Source organism: Stegostoma tigrinum, chromosome 3 (genome assembly GCF_030684315.1).
Source record: "Stegostoma tigrinum isolate sSteTig4 chromosome 3, sSteTig4.hap1, whole genome shotgun sequence".
NCBI lineage: Eukaryota > Metazoa > Chordata > Chondrichthyes > Orectolobiformes > Stegostomatidae > Stegostoma > Stegostoma tigrinum.
This window is the reverse complement of record NC_081356.1, coordinates 90124847-90147843: the sequence shown is the minus strand read 5'-3', so window position 1 is coordinate 90147843 and position 22997 is coordinate 90124847. Positions and strand designations below refer to the sequence as shown.

At 40.5% G+C, this 22997-nt stretch overlaps 1 protein-coding gene across 8 annotated transcripts in view; it reads right to left on the bottom strand.

The window, feature by feature from the left end:
- Window positions 1-22997, bottom strand: part of fam172a (family with sequence similarity 172 member A) — a 534183-nt gene that overhangs the window by 306162 nt on the left and 205024 nt on the right. For all 8 annotated transcript variants that reach the window (XM_048526906.2, XM_059644752.1, XM_048526905.1 and 5 more), the window contains one exon: window positions 16780-16995. In XM_048526906.2, the coding sequence (XP_048382863.1) occupies window positions 16780-16995 (216 nt within the window). The remainder of the gene's footprint in view (window positions 1-16779; window positions 16996-22997) is intronic.

Below are 22997 nucleotides of genomic sequence, written 5' to 3'. Positions count from 1 at the left end.
TTCCTACTCCCATTCATTTATTTTTCATTCTTTCTTCATCTCATTGATTTCCTTCCCCTCCCTTGCCATGATTATGTTCTGCACCACCTTGTATGCCTGCTGGTTTGTTCAGGATGTGACTGTCCAGCATTATTCTAGCAATAAATTCTGGTTTCCCACTGTCACCACATGTACAGGAGGAGAAGTGATTCACAACCTGGTGCCATAGTCGGCATTAGAGTCATTTTTAACAACACTATGGAGCCCTATCTTCTAAAACTCCCTTTCCCTCATCAGCTAAAGAGCACAGCACTGATTCCTGGTAATCTCTGCAGCCAGACTAACTAAGACTGGTGGGCAGCAAGACACTGAAGCCAAGAACATAATCATTGGTGTGGCATTGGAAACTGCTGGATTGAGGTGGGATCCAGGAGACAGACAGATGAGAAGTAAACAGAGGGCAAGTCTTTATGTTCTCATTTCCCTTACTTCTCTCCAAGTTGCTCAGTTCACCACAGTTTGTCTTTTTACTTTCCCTTCTCATTCTGTTTGCCTCCACACAGTACAGAGCAGCATTAAAATACTAGCCTGAATTAAATAAGACCACAAGATGCAGAGACAGACGAAGGCCATTCAGCCCACAGAGTCTGATCCACCATTCAACGAGGTCATGGCTGATTTGATAAATCCTCCACTCCACTTTTCCACCTTTATCCCAGAATCCTTGCTTGACTCCCTGATTGTTCGAAAGTTTGTCTATCTCAGCCCTGAAGACGTTCAAAGCGAAATAACCTGTACAACACTCTGTGGCAAAGCATTCCACAGATTCACTATCCTCTGACAGAAGAAATTCCTCATCTCTGTTTTAAATTAGTGAAGGCATGGTAACAAGTTTGAAGACAACAAAAAATAGATAAGAATTATGAATTTATGTTTTAGATATATATCTGATATCTCCATATTGTCACAAGTACAGATTGCTATCTTATGGCCAATCTTGGAAACATACGATTCAAGGTTAGTTGGAAGAAAGTTAGTTGTATCAATATGGGGAGCTAGTATTTCAGTTGTAGTGCGAGTTTTATGGAGTCTGGTTAACTGAACTAAAGCTGTCACGAGAAATGAAATCATCTACATATATATTGCAGGCAACAGTACAAAAGGAGAACTGTCACATAGAAATGAGGACAAAACTGCTTTAGATTAATTTGAAAATCTACGTGAACTTGAAATTTACAATAATAGAATGAACCCCAAAAATGCTCAGAATGTAGTTAACTGATGTTTCAGGTATGATTCAAACTATCATTACACAATGAACTGTCCTGAAAGCTATAATAAAGTATTTGAAAGTAAATATGATACAGAAGATTTGGAAAAAAGAGATGGAGATTCAGATCAAAGAGAGGGCATTGTGTTGGTCACAACAAACTTCAGCTCAGTGATGAATATGTTGGTGGCAAACTCTTTCAGTCATGCAGGATTAGGCAGTGGATGCTCATCCACAATGTGGAGCAAACTGATAATATGCCACCTCGACTCTCTCAGTAATAAGGATTGGGACAAAGTTAAAGAATTCAAAATTTCCAACAAGTGGGATGATCACACACTGACGGCTTTGAAAAGAGTGGTCACTTCTTGTAAAATAGCCAGAATCAATGATTTTATTAGCACGGATGTAGTATCTGGTGAAATGCTGATGTTATTACGTAGGTCATTGATGAAAGAAGCGCAAACGAAAACAGATATGGAAAATGACAGAAAATGGAAAATGGAAAATCTGCAAACTTGCAATTTACATAATCAGGACACTATTGTATTCCTTTACTGGAACATGGCTCTCTACTAAAGAAATTAAAGAAGTATTATTGATGTTGGGAGAAGAAACTTAGAATATTCATGATGACAATCAGACGAATTCTGATTGTCAAAGGTAAACTGGGTATTAAATTCAAATATTAACCAGAAGGGATTAGTCAATGGAGAAATGCTACGATTATAAATAAATCAGAGAAGGCCACTGCAAAATATAAAAGTTGAAGGATTATATAGATTCAGGGCCCTGAGAATATGAAAGGCAAAGAATACCACCAGGAACAAAAGCCCATGAGAACTGGAAATCTTGGTGTCCATGAACAAATCACAAGACAAGTTCATAAAAGATGTCAAACAACAAGGGCTACAAAGTTGGAAAGAATTTCAGGTTTACACAGAGGTCTCAGACAGGAATCAATTACTCCCATCACACAGATAAATTTGCATGGAAAAGGTGTCTCCTGATGGGATATACAAGCCTAATGGCAAAGCAAATGGCATGAGATTTGAAGAAAGAAACTGGGGGAACAAGTTACAAGAGCAGATTCATCGTTGGCTAGAACAACAATTTTGAAAATTTTCTTGGCTTTGTTAGCAGGAAATGTTTGCAAGCATCATCAGTTGAAACTAAAGATGCACTTTTACAATTAGATCAGTTCAGGTGGAAAGTATTTCTTCATCCTGCAAAAGAGGCTCAAAAGCACCACTTTGGAAAACAAGTAAATATATATGTGCCCTAAATGATGTCCATTGAGTTTAGTACTTCTCAGCAATACCTGTTTTATTGAAAGAGGGCTACCTTCAATTGAAAACAGACACTGCCATGTAGCAGCTTTTGAGGAACTTTCTGAAGCTTGTAGGTGATTTATTTTGCTTCCTTCCTTAAAGGAGATTAGTGAACTGGATGGGTTTTCCCCCAACAATTGACACTGGATTGATAATTATCATTAGACTATAATTCCATATATTTGCTGAATTCAAATTCCACAATTTGCTGAGGCGGGATTCAAACCTGGGTCTCCATAACATTATCTCGGTCTGGATCTCTTGGTTAACAATCCAGTGCCAATACCATTCGGCCATCACCTCCCCCACAGACAGTGAAGGAATGGCAATATATTTCTAAGTCAGGATAGTGAGTTGCTTGGATGAGAACTTGTAGATAGTGGTGTTTCCATGTATCTGCTTTGTCCTTCCCCAAGATTGAAGTGTTTATTAGTTTGGAAGGTGCTGTCCAAGGATCTTTGGTGAATTTCTGCAATGCATCTTGTAAATAGTACACACTACTGCTGCTGAGTATCAGTGGTGGAGGAAGAGGATGGTTATGGATGTGGTGCCAATTAAATGTGCTGCCTTGTCCTCATGGTGTCAAGCTTCTTACATACTGTTGATGCTGCACCCATCCATGCAGGTGGGGAGTATTCCTTGTATGCCTTGTGCATGATGGATAGGCATTGACTAATCAGGAGGTGAGCTACTCACATCAGTATTCCTAGCATCTGTCCTGCTCTTATAGCCACTGTGTTCATGTGGCAAGTCCGGCTGAGTTTCAGGACAACTGTTGCCCAGTAGGTAACATGGGTTTCATGGATAAGGCATTAATCTTAGGCCTCATTTACCTACTTGAGTAAAAGATCCCACAGCACTATTTTAAACAGCCGTGAGTTATCTGATATCTCCTAGTGAATACTTACTTTTTCATAGACATAACTAAAAACAGATTATCTGGATATTATCATACATTTGTTCGTGGGTGTGTATTGGGCTTAAATTGTCTGGACAATAAACGCTGGCCAGCTAAGGACATCCATGTCCAACGAGTGCATAGAAGAGGTTTCCTACATCAACTCAAGTTAAAGTAATTCATTGACAGTAAATTTCTACTGAGAAATTCACTACTAATGAAAAATGTAATATAAATCCAAATCTTTCTTCTTATTCTATAATATCAACCAACTTCACCTCTAACACACTTCATAAGCAACCAAATTTTTTATCCATCCCTTTAATATATCTATACTTAAAAATTCCAAAGTGTTTCTGGCTGATCTCCTACACTGGTGTCTCCATGAATGGAAGTAACCCAAAGCTGCATTGTCCAAAGCTTTACCTACACTGAGTCCTGTTCACGCGAGAAATCTGTGTAGCCAAACAGCATTGACCCTCAGTTAATTAATAATACTGTTTTGAAACTCTAAACCTCATTTTCAAAATATTCCATGGCCTTGCCCCTTCCTATCTCTGTGATTTTCTCCAGCCCCAAAGAAGTCCAAATATCTACACTTCACTAGTTCTGGCCTTTTAGTCACTCCATTAACAGTTGACTTGGCTTCTCCTACCCTCAGATCCAAGCTCCAAAATATCTTTCCAATACCTCTCTAGAAATAGAATTAGGTTTTATTGTCATGTATACTCAAGTACATGTGCACAGTTAAAAGTGTACAAAGTCGCAATTTCTGGCACCATCTTAGGTACAAAAGTGCCTAGGTACAAAATCTTAGGTATAAATTAGAAAAATAAAGAGATAAAACTAAAAATTCTGCATTACAGACTTTCCAAAGCAGAGAAAAAGAAAAAAAATTATAAAAGCAGACAGCGGATAAGTCCACATTTGGCTTCAACTTGAGGCCAGGAGTCCTCAAGTCCATGCTGGGCTTCACGTCAAGGCCGGGAGTCTGTGCTGGGCTGAACCACTGGTCCACACTGAGCTTCTCCTCAAGGTCGGGAGTCTGTGCTGGGCTTCACCTCGAGGCCAGGAGTCTGTGCTGGGCTTCAACTCGAGGCCGGGAGTCCCTCAGATCTATGCTGGGCCTCACTTCCAGTCCAACACATCACCACCGATGTCAACCAAGGATGGAAGGTAAGTAGAAAGTGAAATAAGAACATGAAAAGAGAAGAAAAGAAATAGACAGAGATGGCGCAGGAGCCCTCCTCTGTCACCATCTTGGTCTAATAAGCTTCACCTTCATCAGTCAGGAAATTCCACAAAATCTAACAGGTAAACTTCAAATTCAGGGTCATTTTCCTTGGGACATGGACTTGCTCCCATAATATACGAAGAAAGCTTCCTACTTTTTTTTCATAAATTTACCACTGAACGGACAAAGGGGTGGTTTTGGCCCATTTGTAGTTGGTTTTTGGATGTGTATACCAGGACTCAGGAGCATTGGCTTCAGGTGAAATTTTATCTTGAGCACCATCAGTATTTGGTGGCATGGATTTTATTTATGCATCCAGAAGGCTTGCAGATTTGGTCAGAATGAGCTAGGAGAAGGGATCAGGTAGGTATCAGCCGTTTGCACGGATTAAGAGCATCTCAGAGCATAAACATAATCCAAGTTCAAAAGATGCTGTCGTAGCTCTGAAAATTTGAAATTCTTGACTCAATCTTATGCTTGAAACAAGGGCAAAAGAGTCCAACGTTTCTGTCAATATCTTAAACTGCATTTACAAACTGGTAAATTTAACGGTGCTATTTATTAAAAAAAAATCAGAATTCATTGTGCTCCTTGGATACCTGAACAAGATGTTTACAATAAATACCTCATTAAAGAGGCATGTATAATATAAAGATTATCTGGGACAGGCTGTCAGTACACAACCTGCTGGCGTCAAACTAATCTCAGAATATTTGGTAATGCATTGTTTCCAATCAATAACTAATTAACTAAGTACAATAGAACTTGCAATGATTCCTAGGTACCTTGTTAAAAAATGGCTTTTGGCTGCACATGACCAGAAAGGTCGCCTTCGCAACATCTCTGCAAGTCTTTCAACATCCTGCCTCTGTCAGATTAAATTACTTTTAGGAATTAATTAACCTAAGTCAAATCAGTACTAAGATAGTTACAGCAGGTTGTCATAACAACATTGTGGCAAGTTGTTTTGATATGAATTTCTTCTCCTGACCTTTCATCATATCTTAATTTTTTTTGGTTGACCTGACTGGAAAATTGGGAGAGTACTTCTGCTTGAACTTCAGAGGTCTTGTCTCAGAAAGCACTTTGAGCATTTGTTATTGCATTATGGGTAATTGAAAAGGATACGTTTGAACTGGTATCCATATCCTGGCAATGTTCAGTTAAAAGAAAAAAAACTTTGTTCAATTAATCTTTAGTTGCCGTTCGGATAGATGGATAGAAAGAAAACAAGCAGCTGTAGCTGCTAAAATCTGGAAAAGTACAAATGGATTGCTTGCTGTAATCTATTTAGCATTCAAGCAGATACACATTACATTACATCTAATAATATTGGAATACAACTCTTTAACATACTTTTAGAAATTAATTATAATCCCCTGTCTTTTGAGCACTTCATTTCTTAGTCAACAAGGTTAAACCCAGTACAGTAACAACTTTTCTTGGTATGTTATAATACCAGCTGATGATAATACTGGACAGATCAGATTTCAGAATTGATAATAAGTTTTATTTTGTAATTTGGTTACTGTAGTGGCCAATCATGTACATATGCACAAGAGGCTGCCAATATATTTTTGGTACATGTGACAACAATAAATCAAACCAAATCAAATCAAATCAAATCCAATCAAAGGAAATAAAAACAACCTAATACATTATACAAGAACTAGTTTAAACGATCTTAGAGATCCACAAACCTCAGTGAAAAGTCACTCTGTTTCAACTTTCAAGTTCCTTCTTGAGTTGCCTGGACACACTTGGTTTCTTTGTAGCAAAATTCTTGCATTAACTTGATGTGATTTTTTTAGTCAATATCTCTTCGGAAACCCTTAAACAAACCACTAACACAGCTCAATTATTTGTTACATGGATTCCCAAAGGTCCTCTTCCCAGCCCTCTGTTTCTGGAGCTTCACAGGACTTCTTTCTCCTGCTTTGACTGTTTTGGAAACTGTAAGACTGCACAGCTGCTAGAATAGACCTTTCTCTCTCTGAAAGAAGCCTGCACAGGCACACACTGAAAAAAACTTTTAAACTCATTGAGCTTTGGATGATTTTCTTGCTCTGAAGGGAAACTTTCTGTTTCTGTCTCCCTGTGCAATAGGAAAGCTTGTCACTAGGCAACAACATTTTTATTATTTCTTCTATTCTCGGTGCTGGGGCACTGAACTTCAGAAGGGTTTTAAAGGGCTCATTTAAATATATGTAAACAAAACTTCAGACACCCTGGTGCTACTAACGGTAAGTAAAGGTAAAGTCACTATTGTCCCAATGGATCATAGGGCTGCTCTCCCATTACAGAGAGACAATGTGTTAGCTTAACCTGAGGATCACCACACCTCAAATGAGGAGAGATATTGAGAAGACAGGATCTTCATGGTGACTTCAGTTAGTGTGGGAATTAAACTGCACTATTGGTGTCATTCTGCGTTGCAAATCAGCCATCCAGCCAACTGAACTAACAGGCCTTCACTACTGACAGAATTCAAAAAAATGAAACTAAAATTAGGTCCTTCCTTTCTTAACCCACACAATCAAACACAAATTCAAAGCAAACCAAACTGAAAAGCCATTTGTGGTTCTATCCACTCTAGAACACTATTTTCCAAATAACGACAATACATTAGAAATCTTCATTAAAGTTTCTAAAGCCATTAATATATTATGAAGAGAGAGATAATGGGAACTGTAGATGCTGGAGATTCCAAGATAATAAAATGTGAGGCTGGATGAACACAGCAGGCCAAGCAGCATCTCAGGAGCACAAAATATTATTATGAAGGCTTTCCTTCACTGGATTTGGATTAGTACTGAAATTTCACAACAAAATCAGCTCCTAAATTTCAATGTAACAAGTTATAGGCACTGTCCCATGTTTATATTTAATTTTACTTGTGGTATGAGCATTACTAACAAGGCCAGCATTTGTTGCCCTTCACTAATTGGCCTTGAGATAATGATGATGAGCTATGTCCATGAGGTTCTGTTAGGAAGGTACATTCAGATTTTTCTTTCAGCAATAATTTGCAGGGGTCTGCTGCCTTTATTAAAAGTCTGAGGTCATGAGTTTGGGGATGCTGTTGAAGGAGGCACAGTGACACAGTGATTAGCAGTGCGGCCTCACAGTACCAGGGACGCATGTTCAATCCACCTCTGGGCGACTGTCTAAGGGGAGTTTGCACATTCTGTCCATCTTTGCATTGGTTTCCTTGGGTGCTCCAGTTTCCTCCCACAGTCCAAAGATGTTTAAATTAGGTGAAGTGCCCATGCTAAATTACCCTGCAGTGTCCAGGGATGTGTAGGTTAGGTGCGTCAGCCCTGAGAAATGCAAGGTTACAGGGATAGGGTAGGTAGATGGGCCTGGGTGGGATGCTCTTTGGAGACTCAATGTGGACTTGTTGAGCCAAATAGCCTGTTTCCACACTGTAGGGATTCTTAAAAAAAAAGTTCTTTCAGTGCATTTTAGAGATGTTTCCACTTCCACTGGTGGTGGTGACAGTGAATGTCTAATGTGGCCAATGGGCTGTCAAGGAAATGGCCTGCTTTATCCCAAATATTATCCAGCTACATAAACATTGTTGGAGTTGCATGTATTCAGGCAAGTAACACAGACCATTAGATTGTGAACTGCTCTAGAGGACCATGCCTGAAATACTCACTGCAGGATTTCTAACCTCCGACTTGCACATACAGTAATTTATGTAGCTGGTCCAGTTAGGTTTTTTGGTTAATGGTCACCTCAGAATGTTGATGTTACAGAAGTTGGCAATAATAATGTCATTGATTGCCAAGGGGAGACAGTTAAGATTATCTGTTGTTGGCAATAGTCTGTCAGAAAATATTGGTTCACTGTATTCATTTTGAATTGCTTTTCCCAGCCATTTGAAAAAAATACTTATCACTGGTTAATTGTCTTAATCCGTGTGAACAGTATGAGAACTGAATTTTTTTCAATGCTTGAGGGCAAAGATTTTGGAAGATTAAAAATTGACACATCAGCAGTCAGTAAGTGTACCTCACAAATATCCTTATGAAGTAACGGGATAATTTACTGTCAACATTGTTTCATTGACAGTCACAAAGGTAAAGCCTGGTTTCTCAGCATAGAGAACTTCATAGCTGAATAAAATGTCACAGTTATCTCTTCAGAGTGGCTTTCTTTGATGTTCAAACACTCCTTTTTGTCTTGATTGTCCTTAAAGGCAAAGATGACCATGTTCATGAACTGGAGTACTTCACAGATTTCCAGCAGTGGGAAATCAAAACTCCTAAGAAAGGATTCAGTGTGTTCTTGTAACACTTTCTTGAACTGTCATGAATGTGCACCTCATACTGAAGAAGACTTCCTTGAGTGAAAGAGCGCCAGACATTCTGGGTACACAGTCAGACAAACTCGAGTTGTGACTATATCAATACGGTGTGGATGCTTGGCATGCCAGCTCAAGTGAGCATCTCAATACCCAGTATTTGATGCTACTACCTGATTTTCAGAAATTTCTGAAGACAGTACAAAACGTAAGTGGTCAAAACATTTTTGGAATGATGTTGGCACAAAGTCTACATCCTGGAAGCGTAAATAGAATGGTTTGACAGGCAGGCTTACTCCTCTGTGTTCCACAATGATGTCTGAAATCTTCCAAAGGGTAAAATGATCAATTCCTAACTATATTACATTAGTTTTCTGGGTGTATTGGAAATCAAGTCCATGTTATTGTCCAACGAGCCGGGGCAGGTATCAGATCTTGTGGTGGGAGAGCATTTTGGTGATAGTGACCATAACTGCCTCACATTCTACATAGCTATGGAGAAGGAGAGGATTAGGCAAAATGGGAGGATATTTAATTGGAGAAGAGGAAACTATGATGCGATTACACATGAGTTAGGAAGCATGGACTGGGAGCAATTGTTCCATGGTAAAGGCACTATAGACATGTGGAGACTGTTTAAGGAACAGTTGTTGCGAGTGATGAATAAATATGTCCCTCTGAGACAGGCAAGAAGGGGTAAGATAAAGGAACCTTGGATGACGAGAGCGGTGGAGCTTCTCGTCAAAAGGAAGAAGGTAGCTTACATAAGGTGGAGGAAGCTAGGGTAAAGCTCAGCTCTAGAGGATTACAGGCAGGCGAGGAAAGAGCTCAAAAATGGTCTGAGGAGAGCTGGGGGGGCACGAGAAAGGCTTGGCAGAACGGATTAGGGAGAACACAAAGGCATTTTACACTTATGTGAGGAATAAGAGAATGGTCAAAGAAAGAGTAGGGCCGATCAGGGATAGCATATGGAACTTGTGTGTGGAGTCTGAGGAGGTAGGGGAAGCCCTAAATGAGTTTTTTGCTTCTGTCTTTACGAAAGAAACGAACTTTGTAGTGAATGAAACCTTTGAAGAGCAGGTGTGCATGCTGGAATGGATAGAGGTACAGGAAGCTGATGTGCTGAAAATTTTGTGAAACATTAAGATTGACAAGTCACCAGGCCCGGACCAGATTTGTCCTCGGCTGCTTTGGGAAACGAGAAATGCAACTGTTTCGCCACTCGCGAAGATCTTTGCATCCTCGCTTTCCACTGGAGTCGTACCTGAGGACTGGAGAGAGGCAAATGTAATTCCTCTCTTCAAGAAAGGAAATAGGGAAATCCCCGGCAATTACAGACCAGTACACCTCACGTCTGTTGTCTGCAAGGTGTTAGAAAGGATTCTGAGGGATAGGATTTATGACCATCTGGAACAGCATGGCTTGATCAAATGCAGTCAACATGGCTTTGTGAGGGGCAGGTCATGCCTCACAAACCTTATCGAGTTCTTTGAGGATATGACTAGAAAAGTTGATGAGGGTCAAGCTGTGGATGTGGTGTATATGGACTTCAGCAAGGCATTTGATAAGGTTCCCCATGGTAGGCTCATTCAGAAGGTCAGGAGGAATGGGATACAGGGGAACTTAGCTGCTTGGATACAGAATTGGCTGGCCAACAGAAGACAGCGAGTGGTAGTAGAAGGAAAATATTCTGCCTGGAAGTCAGTGGTGAGTGGAGTTCCACAGGGCTCTGTCCTTGGGCCTCTACTGTTTGTAATTTTTATTAATGACTTGGACGAGGGGATTGAAGGATGGGTCAGCAAGTTTGCAGACGACACAAAGGTCGGAGGTGTCGTTGACAGTGTAGAGGGCTGTTGTAGGCTGCAGCGGGACATTGACAGGATGCAGAGATGGGCTGAGAGGTGGCAGATGGAGTTCAACCTGGATAAATGCGAGGTGATGCATTTTGGAAGGTCGAATTTGAAAGCTGAGTACAGGATTAACGATAGGATTCTTGGCCGCGTGGAGGAACAGAGGGATCTTGGTGTGCAGATACATAGATCCCTTAAAATGGCCACCCAAGTGGACAGGGTTGTTAAGAAAGCATATGGTGTTTTGGCTTTCATTAACAGGGGGATTAAGTTTAAGAGTCGTGAGATCTTGTTGCAGCTCTATAAAACTTTGGTTAGACCGCACTTGGAATACTGCGTCCAGTTCTGGGCGCCCTATTATAGGAAAGATGTGGATGCTTTGGAGAGGGTTCAGAGGAGGTTTACCAGGATGCTGCCTGGACTGGAGGGCTTATCTTACGAAGAGAGGTTGACTGAGCTCGGACTTTTTTCACTGGAGAAAAGGAGGAGGAGAGGGGACCTAATTGAGGTATACAAGATAATGAGAGGCATAGATAGAGTTGATAGCCAGAGACTATTTCCCAGGGCAGAAAAGGCTAACACGAGGGGTCATAGTTTTAAGCTGGTTGGAGGAAAGTTTGGAGGGGATGTCAGAGGCGGGTTCTTTACACAGAGAGTTGTGAGAGCATGGAATGTGTTGCCAGCAGCAGTTGTGGAAGCAAGGTCATTGGGGACATTTAAGAGACTGCTGGACATGCATATGGTGACAGAAATTTGAGGGTGCATACATGAGGATCAATGGTCGGCACAACATCATGGGCTGAAGGGCCTGTTCTGTGCTGTACTGTTCTATGTTCTATGTTCTAACTCTGTCGCTAGGGTACACTTATCAGCAAACAGAAAATTTTGAAGTATGTCCGTGCCCAACAAGATATTTGCCTGATCATCTAAAACTGAGCAGCTTCCCCGTCCATGCAATATCTAATTCTGTTGCCTGGATCACCATCTTGGATGGCATCAGAAAACATAAGGGCTCTCGTTCATGTATAGTCTATTTAACTTATTAACTTGGAATTGTTTTTATTGCACTCTTGGGACACACTTAATGCCAGTCCTTGTTGCCTTTGAGTAGGTGATGATGAGCTGCCTTCTTGAACAGCTGAAGCGCATGTACTATAGGTTGATCCAGAATGCCCTCATACAGGGGATACCAGGATTTTGCCCCCACAACAGTGAAGGAATGGCAATACATTCCCAAATCAGGAAGATAACTGGTTTGGAGAGGAAATTGCAGGTTGCGGTGTTTCCATGTATCTGCTGCTCTTTTCTATTTGGATGAAAGTGGTCATGGGTTTGGAGGTGCTGTCTAAGGACCTTTTGTGAATTTCTGCAGAGCATCTTGTCAATAGTACACGCTGATGCTAGTGAGGATCAGTCGTGAAGGGGATGGATGCTTGCTAATGTGGTGCCAAGATGGGTCCGAAGATGCAATATCATCCAGGACACAGTCAAGCATGTTATCACAAAACTGTTGAACAATTGCCATAAATTATGCAGGGCAATTTCTTCATTACATTATTTCAAGGCTGACTGTGTCAATGACGCAGTGATCACATCAATAAATATGGTGGAGAAGTCTTGTTGTTTGGTATTTTGGTATTTCAAGGTCTTGGAACATTGGATAATATAAACAATGTAGGCCATTTAGCACCTCCAGTCTTACACAATGTAACATAATTTGCCAAATATTTAATATTCACATATTAGAAATATATTTCAAAGACTATAAGTGATGCAAAGACTAGATGTGTAATTATTGAGTTTTCTTATATTCAAACTAGTGTGGATGCTCCTGATGTCAATATACCTGTGACTTTAGTTGCTCAGTTAAAAACAAACTTGGCCAGTCTAATATTAGTTTAGCTCACTTCCCTGTCAATAGCCTCTCACAATACCTCTCTATCTATGGCCTAGTTGTATGTACAAATCAATGCATAAATAAAATGAAATTTAATATTGCCTTGTGAACCCCCTGCTAGGCAATAATACCAAAAGATCGAACTGCATCCAAAGACACTAAATTCACATGCTATGTGGGTTTGAAAAGACCATCTTGGTGCCAATGGGCAAACGCATTGTATTTTAAGTGGATCTTCAGGGTAGACCCATTTTGGAAGTTAACAAAGTGCACAGAGTTTTAACCATATTAAATTGTACTGCAGAAAGGATGTTTGGGGACTCGTCAACTGAGGTAGTATGGGCTGAGGTTAGAAACAGGAAAGGAGAGGTCACCCTATTAGGAGTTTTCTATAGGCCTCCGAATAGTTCCAGAGATGTAGAGGAAAGGATAGCAAAGATGATTCTCGATTGGAGTGAGAGAGACAGGGTAGTTGTCATGGGGGACTTCAACTTTCCAAATATTGACTGGGAACACTATAGTTCGAGTATTATAGATGGGTCAGTTTTTGTCCAGTGTGTGCAGGAGGGCTTCCTGACACAGTATGTAGATAGGCCAGCAAGGGGTGAAGCCACATTAGATTTGGTACTGGGTAATAAGCCCAGCCAGGTGTTAGATTTGGAAGTAGGTGAACACTTTGGTGATGGTGATCACAATTCTGTTATGTTTACTTTAGTGATGGAGAGGGATAGGTGTATACCACTGGGAAAGAGTTATAGTTGGGAGAAAGGCAATTACGATGAGATCAGGCAAGATTTAGGGAGCATAGAATGGGGAAGGAAACTGCAGGGGATGGGCACATTAGAAATGTGGAGCTTATTCAAGGAAAAGCTCCTGTGTGTCCTAGATAAATATGTAACTGTCAGGCAGGGAGGAAGCTGTAGAGTGCGGGAGCCGTGGTTTACGAAGGAGGTGGAATCTCGGGTCAAGAGGAAGAAGAAGGTTTATGTTAGGATGAGATGTGAAGGCTCAGTTAGGGCACTTGAGGGCTATGAGGTAGCCAGGGAAGACCGAAAGAGAGAGCTCAGAAGAGCCAGGAGGAGACATGAGAAGTTGTTGGCAGATAGGATCAGGGTAAACCCTAAGGCTTTCTATAGGTATTTAAGGAATAAAAGAATGACGAAAGTAAGATTAGGCCCAATCAAAGATAGTAGTGGTAAGTTGTGTGTAGAGTCAGATGAGATAGGGGAAGCGTTAAATGAATATTTTTCAACAGTATTCACTCTAGAAAACGACAATGTTGTCGAGGAGAATACTGAGATACAGGCTACTAGACTAGGTGGGATTGAGGTTCACACGGAAGAGGTATCAGAAATCCTTCAGAAGGTGAAGATAGATAAGTCAGGGAGGAGATTGCCGAGCCTTTGGCATTGATCTTTAACTCGTCATTATCTACAGGAATACTGCCAGATGACTGGAGGATAGCAAATGTGGTTCCCCTGTTCAAGAAGGGGAGTAGAGACAACCCTGGTAATTATAGACCAGGGGGCCTTACCTCAGTTGTTGGAAAAGGTTCTAAGGGATAGGATTTATAATCATCTAGAAAAGAATAAATTGATTAGGGATAGTCAGCACGGTTTTGTGAAGGGAAGGTCGTGCCTCACAAACCTTACTGAGTTCTTTGAGAAGGTGACCAAACAGGTAGATGAGAGTAAACCTGTTGATGTGGTGTATATGGATTTCAGCAAAGCGTTCGATAAGGTTTCCCACAATAGGCTATTGTACAAAATGCGGAGGAATGGAATTGTGGGAGATATAGCAGTTTGGATCGGAATTGGCCTGCTGAAAGAAGACAGAGGGTGGTAGTTGATGGGAAATGTTCATCCTGGAGACCAGTTACTAGTGGTGTACCGCAAGGGTCGGTGTTGGGTCCACTGCTGTTTGTCATTTTTATAAATGACCTGGATGAGGGCATAGAAGGATGGGTTAGTAAATTTGCACATGACACTAAGGTCGGTGGAGTTGTGGATAGTGATGAAGGATGCTGTAGGTTGCAGAGAGACATAGATATGCTGCAGAGTTGGGCTGAGAGGTGGCAAATGGAGTTTAATGCAGACAAGTGTGAGGTGATGCACTTTGGTAGGAGTAATCAGAAGGCAAAGTACTGGGCTAACGGTAAGATTCTTAGCAGTGTAGATGAGCAGAGAGATCTCGGTATCCATGTACACAGATCCTTGAAAGTTGCCACCCAGGTTGACAGGGCTGTTAAGAAGGCATACAGTGTTTTAGCTTTTATTAATAGAGGGATCGAGTTCTGGAACCAAGAGGTTATGGTGAAGCTGTACAAAACTCTGGTGCGGCCGCACTTGGAGTATTGTGTACAGTTCTGGTCACCGCATTATAAGAAGGATGTGGAAGCTTTGAAAAGGGTGCAGAGGAGATTTACTAGGATGTTGCCTGGTATGGACGGAAGGTCTTACAAGGAAAGGCTGAGGGACTTGAGGCTGTTTTCATTAGAGAGAAGAAAGTTGAGAGGTGACTTAATTGAAACATATAAAATAATCAGAGGGTTAGATAGGGTGGATAGGGAGAGCCTTTTTCCTAAGATGGTGACGGCAAGCACGAGGGGGCATAGCTTTAAATTGAGGCGTGAAAGATATAGGACAGATGTCAGAGTAGTTTCTTTACTCAGAGAGTAGTCAGGGAATGGAACGCTTTGCCTGCAACGGTAGTAGATTCGCCTACTTTAGGTACATTTAAGTCGTCATTGGACAAGCATATAGACGTACACGGAATAGTGTAGGTTAGATGGGCTTGAGATCAGTATGACAGGTCGGCACAACATCGAGGGCCGAAGGGCCTGTACTGTGCTGTAATGTTCTATGTTCCACGTGATTTTAATTCTATGACTCTAAACTTAAATTTCGTACATACCCAAATGTATTTGTTCTTGAATTTAACTAAATTTTCCCTTCAGAATAATAGCTTTAAAAATGTGGATACAAAATTAAGATTATGGAATAATTATGACATGTCATTAGCTACTGTCAAATAAAATATGTTACCGTGCTGTAAGATACTGACATTTCCCTCACGGCCGAACAATCTTCATTTCTAAGATCATTTTAATACATGAAAGAACTGAATTGATATTTTAAACGTGTTTTAACACAAACAACATATACAGCAACCACAGACTTAGTATTAAGAATTCAATCAACTTTTAAGATTATGTGGAAAATTTCACAGGTGCAATGTGAATTCTGAGCTCTAATAAACAACTTTTGGTATTAAATCAACCTGGAACCAATGTATAATGCATTGTATAGATGCTCGGCACCAACCAACCAATGTCAAAGTCTGAATAATATTGTCTCTGCCCCCTGCAGAAATGGACAACTGTGGGCAGCACTGTTATAACGATCTCATGCTGTTAGCTTTACAAAGTGTAAGGGTGCACTGAATAAGTGATGCAGTAGACCAAGGAGTAGCACTTGCTCATTATGTTCCACCACTACTATCCTACCATAAATATTTATCGAGATATTAATAATTTTCCCTTTGTTGTACAGTGGTTTTACTACTGAACTTCTGTTAGAATTGCTGTACAACAGGTTTGTTGGCTTGTGCAAAACCAGGCCCATGCAAGTGAGCTACACTTTATTATTTCTCATTTAATGGATAATGTTCATTTGCAAAATAAATCTATTGTACAAATGACACTTATAAAAATAAGTGTTCAGAAAGACAAAATAGTTTAAATCTATTCAGGTTATTGCATGCTGAATTTCTGAACTTATGTGCTTTCAATAGATAAATTTTAAACTTCAATTGTATATTGAAATACTTACAATATATTTTCAAGATTTTATGTTTAAATTTATATTATCTCTGATTCAGCCTGTGATTTATCAAATTGGTAATTGTTAAACTATGCTGAACTTCGTAAATGCACACAAACACTCAATAGCTGGTAAACGATATCAGGTTGCTCCAACAATTTACCATTATTGAAAAGTACTAAATACTAACCCTAATGGGAATGTGCTTTGTCTCTTTCTCTTTTTGAGGATTCCGATACTTCTCATAAAAATCACGCCGTTTGATTGTCTCTTTCTGGCTGTCATCTTTCTTCTTCTTTTCTGCCGGCTCATCTGTGTCACTTGCTGGTGGTTGCACTTGTTTCTTTGACTTCTCCACTTCTACATAGTTTTCATTGGTGTTTAGAACTATCACTCCATATCCCTCCTGTTGTAAAATTACACAAAGAAGCACATATTGACATTTTACAGAATTGAACTCGGTCATTTCAAAAGAGAAAATAAAACAAACAGTATTTTTTTAAACTCAATATTACAAGGATTTTAACCACACAGCTGTCATAAATAGAAGTGCAATCATGAAAATAACAAAACAATGCTAACATTTTAAGATGCATGTTACAATTGCAGTGGCTATAGAAATGCAATGTCTGCAACATAAGGCATCTTCTTCAACATGTTCATTGTTAATTTAATTGGTAGGTATCCTGAAATGTTTACACTTGGTCAAGCCAAGGATTTTTTTTTCAGAAGTAAAAAGAATTGAAATGAACACTCAATGAACTTGATTCCGAAATAAAATCAACTTTCATAGCCTTTTGGTCCAGAAACATTTAGTGGAAGTCCATCTAGGTAAGCATTGCAAAGTGGTTGAAGTAACATTTCAAATGCTCTATCAACCTGAAGGAAAATGTACTGTATTGGGGTTGCAATTTAACACATTACCAGAAAACTTTGTTAATAATTGAATTACTTTGTAACACAAAACATAGGAACCTAGCAGTTCAATCATGCAGTTCAGTCTGGCAAGATGACAGTTCTTAATGTTCTCAAAGTGTTAAATGACATTCTATGATGCCATACATTTTTTCAGTTTTTGCTCCTTTAATACTAAGTTTTCCAGATGTTAAACACAGTAGCAAATGTCAATTTCATGACAGCTGCAAAATGTTACCTAACATAGAAGAACATAAAAATTCTTGTGAACTCAATTTTTGAGGTGAAACTGCTTCGACATTTATCATATAATTTTTGTCATATGAATAACGAACAATTTTCAATTTTGATTGTTTTACTAATTAAAATGCCATGAGCTACAAACAATTATTTATTTAGCTTGTATCCATTAATGCTAAGTAGAAATCCTTGCAGATAATTCAAAACTGTGGCCTTTTTCTGTAAGTCACAAGAAGTACAATCCCTCTTATGGTGGTAAATATTTAATTTATTTGTTAGGCTTTATCTTTGAAAGGAGTCTTGCACAGATAGAGAAAAAGATTATATGACACTACAGTTGAGAAATAAATAATTTGCCGGATTTCTTTAGGATCCAATTGTCTAACGAACTTTATGTGCAATGTGATCACACACTCACCCAGGACCTATTGCAACTTTTCATGATCTTGCAAGATGTCTTTCAGAATCCTGTTATACCTGCCCCTCCCATCACAGCAGAGTGAAAAGACTAAGTCGCAGTCTACTGAACAGTTTGAAATGGCAGCTTTCAGTCCGGTGCTCTTTGTATAAGAAAACGGTCAGAAAGGTCATGACAGGCCATGAAGAAAATTATCTTGATACAAAGTGTTCTGCCATGGGTAAGTGCTCTTTTGTCAGCATGTCTCACATCCACCCACCCTGTGAGTAAATCTGAGTACTTTTAATGTAATGTTTTGGAATGTAGCCAGCACATTTTATCATCCTTAACACAGGAAACATACATGGATAATTTAACAGTAGATTCAATTCTCAATACCTATAATAATCTACATACAAATGGCAATTAAATTTGGTTACATAAACCTTATGTTTGACATTTAAGAATCTGTCATAAACATGAACTGAATGCTTAATGTTCTTGCACATTCATAACTGTTAAACAATTTCATCATTCCATGTCTCATTAGGATGGTGGTGTTTGGACAAAACCAACTTTGTCCTGGAAAGGATTTCCTTCCTAAGTCTGAAGGCTAAGAATTTGATCATATAGAGTCACAATTCCCCAGGGCAGACAGTATCACAAGTTAATACCTAAACAGCCCACTTGGGCTTCTTTAATTTCTTCTCTAAAGGACCTTCACAGATATTGGCTCATGGTATTTTCAGCCCCAGGGAGTTGAGGTAACTCATGAAACACTACAATGAAATGCAATTAAGCACAGAAATATTTAAGCTTGAATACCGGTACCTAAAGGGTTTAAATCCAGAAAATGGCATAAAAAAGTGATGTGGAAGTGAAGAATATTCCAGAAAACTTCCAGACACCTGATCACAATTAGTACTGCACAACTGTTAACTAGTGCCCTTGGAAGATTCTTAAAACCCTAGCAGTCTAGCTGGTTATACTGCATTTATTTGAACAATTCATAAAACTTACAGAAAATATTCTAACAAATTGATATATAGTACACAAATTAATATTTGGTAGGTTGAGATTGATACCTCTCACAGTCAAAACCAAGACTTAGCAAACTATGATATACTGCAGATACTGGAAATACAAAGAAGAAAATGCTGGAGGAACTGCATGGGTCAAGCAGCATCTGCGGAGAGAAAAACAGAGTAAATGCTTTGAGTCCAAAAACATTTCTTCAGAACTGAAATGGGCTCCAAATGAAAACTTTTATGTATTTCACAAATGGAGAGAAGGAGCGAATGGAATAAATGTTGAGGGCGTCCTGAGCAAAAGGCAAAATCTGTGCTGATGGTGGTAAAGAAGATATAAAAATGTAAAATAATTGTCATTATGGGGTATGAATAGGTGAAAATACATCAGCTCTGCTGAAAACAAAGCCATCAAGACACAAAGTACCTTGAGGGAAAAACTAGTGAAAATAAAGCTTGGAAATGAACATACTGTAGTACTGTTCTGCAGTATACAAATCAAGTCAGGCTAGTTTGAAACAAATGAAAGCAGAAAGCAGCAATGATGTTGAAATCCAGGTACCAGAGAAAGAATTGAAGCAGGAAAACAACCCAAAGGTATGAAACACTTGGTACTGTTGCGTCCTTAGAGAATCAGTAGACTCAGGAAAACTGCTAAAAGTCGGCTTTTGTTGCCCATCCCAAATTACCTTTGAACTGAGTGCCTTACTAGGTGTACATCTATGCCAGAAAGAGAGTCATAATTGAGACTCACACAGGCACCCTTAGCAATACATGTGATGCGGAGAAAATGAAATGAGCTAAAGAGGAATTTTTTAACGAGAGGAGAAGCTTAGTCAGGTTCAGTAGGTTGGTGATGGATGGGGACTGCTAACATCTCTTTTCAAAGAAGAAGCAGAGAAATCATACCATCCCGAACGGGATTGGATGTGTAGAGAGATAGCACAGCCATGGTAAGGTAGAAGCAGCTAGAGCTAGGAAACTGGAAATTGTGGACCTGACATAAAGCATCGAAAGAATCACAAATGTTAAGTGGGAAGAGATGGAACAAAAGGAGAAATAATCTGGTCCAGATTAGAAGAAATAAATTCAGTGGGTCAGGAATAGCTGAAATGATAGGTCTCCCAGACAATCCTGTTTGTGCATTTTGGGAAGAAGGCAGAAGTGGTTGTGGGGATTGGGGGCATTGTGGTCAATGAGGTGGGAAGCTGTGGATTGGAGATCTCTAGAGGTGATGGGGTAACGTCAATGCCAGAAACAACAGCTTTATGTTCGTTGGTTGGGTCACAATCCGAGGAATGTTAGGAAGACATATCCGAGAGTTAATGCCCAGCCTTAATAAGGAAATACAAGTACAACTCTTATCAGCAGCTTTGATAAATAAAGTCAGGGTTAGACACAACACAGAAAAGTGCAACTACTTCAGAGGAAGATCTGTTAGAGTGGGTGAGAGGCGTAGAGAAATTAAAGGGCTGCTATCATCTCAACAGTACTGGAAGAAGACAACAAGAGCAGGCAAAACACCACAGTGAGAGATCCAGATAGATGGCAAGATCATAAGAAGGATTCCTGGATTCCCGTCCAAAAAAGTGGGCAGTTAAAAAGGCTCTAGAAGAAGTTTGATGCCATGTCATGCACACTGTTGAATGATTTTTTCTTAATATTAAAAAGGTGGAAGAGAGACAAGAAGACCCTCACTTTTATGAAATATTGACTACTCTTCGCAGATACCTGGAATATAATTGTTTTCTTGGATTGTGGGGCATATTGATAAAGAAGTTTTTATGGGCTATCTCTCATTACCTTGAGGACATGCAGAATTCCTCAGGTTAGAGTCCTAGGCCCAATCATCTTCAACTGCTCCATCAATCATTCCATCATTAAATTAGACTGGGTATATTTCCTGATGATTGTGCAACATTCAAAAGAAGAAATACAGCTGAAAAAACTACACTGACAGGTCCCAGAAGATGCCTCTGATGATATAATGTTGCTTGTGAAGATATAGTGTTAGTGCCTACGAACTTGGAGAGATTTTTATTTGCCATTTAAAGGATGAGATACAAGAAGCTGCAAAGCAAAGTCTCTAATATGAAATCCAGGCTTTGCAGACACATATGTGAGACCTTTCAATAAATGTTATCTGATCTTAAAGTATGGCTCCATTCAAATTGCAGAAATATCACCTTTAAACCTGATGGCCACTGAGCATTTGATTCTCATCAGTTATATTTCACTCAATTGAATGATTTAACTTCGCAAGTTGAATGCTTAATGCAGGCTGCTTTAGGAAATTGTCATTTTTTTAAAAAGTTATTGTTTTTGTCCATATTATTGGGCTGCTTTTATATGAAGCTGCAGGACAAAAATCTTATTTGATGGTAAAAGTTCACTGCTCTTCAGATACTGAAGCAGCCTGTGACCATATGTAGCCAAGACTTGGATAACAGAGATAACGGGAACTGCAGATGCTGGAGAATTCCAAGATAATAAAATGTGAGGCTGGATGAACACAGCAGGCCAAGCAGCATCTCAGGAGCACAAAAGCTGACGTTTCGGGCCTAGACCCTTCATCAGAGAGGGGGATGGGGAGAGGGAACTGGAATAAATAGGGAGAGAGGGGGAGGCGGACCGAAGATGGAGAGTAAAGAAGATAGGTGGAGAGAGTATAGGTGGGGAGGTAGGGAGGGGATAGGTCAGTCCAGGGAAGACGGACAGGTCAAGGAGGTGGGATGAGGTTAGTAGGTAGCTGGGGGTGCGGCTTGGGGTGGGAGGAAGGGATGGGTGAGAGGAAGAACCGGTTAGGGAGGCAGAGACAGGTTGGACTGGTTTTGGGATGCAGTGGGTGGAGGGGAAGAGCTGGGCTGGTTGTGTGGTGCAGTGGGGGGAGGGGACGAACTAGGCTGGTTTAGGGATGCAGTAGGGGAAGGGGAGATTTTGAAACTGGTGAAGTCCACATTGATACCATATGGCTGCAGGGTTCCCAGGCGGAATATGAGTTGCTGTTCCTGCAACCTTCGGGTGGCATCATTGTGGAAGTGCAGGAGGCCCATGATGGACATGTCATCTAGAGAATGGGAGGGGGAGTGGAAATGGTTTGCAACTGGGAGGTGCAGTTGTTTGTTGCGAACTGAGCGGAGGTGTTCTGCAAAGCGGTCCCCAAGCCTCCGCTTGGTTTCCCCAATGTAGAGGAAGCTGCACCGGGTACAGTGGATGCAGTGTACCACATTGGCAGATGTGCAGGTGAACCTCTGCTTAATGTGGAATGTCATCTTGGGGCCTGGGATAGGGGTGAGGGAGGAGGTGTGGGGACAAGTGTAGCATTTCCTGCGGTTGCAGGGGAAGGTGCCGGGTGTGGTGGGGTTGGAGGGCAGTGTGGAGCGAACAAGGGAGTCACTGAGAGAGTGGTCTCTCCGGAAAGCAGACAGGGGAGGGGATGGAAAAATGTCTTGGGTGGTGGGGTCGGATTGTAAATGGCGGAAGTGTCGGAGGATGATGCGTTGTATCCGGAGGTTGGTAGGGTGGTGTGTGAGAACGAGGGGGATCCTCTTAGGGCGGTTGTGGCGGGGGCGGGGTGTGAGGGATGTGTTGCGGGAAATACGGGAGACGCGGTCAAGGGCGTTCTCGATCACTGTGGGGGGAAAGTTGCGGTCCTTGAAGAACTTGGACATCTGGGATGTGCGGGAGTGGAATGTCTTATCGTGGGAGCAGATGCGGCGGAGGCGGAGGAATTGGGAATAGGGGATGGAATTTTTGCAGGAGGGTGGGTGGGAGGAGGTGTATTCTAGGTAGCTGTGAGAGTCGGTGGGCTTGAAATGGACATCAGTT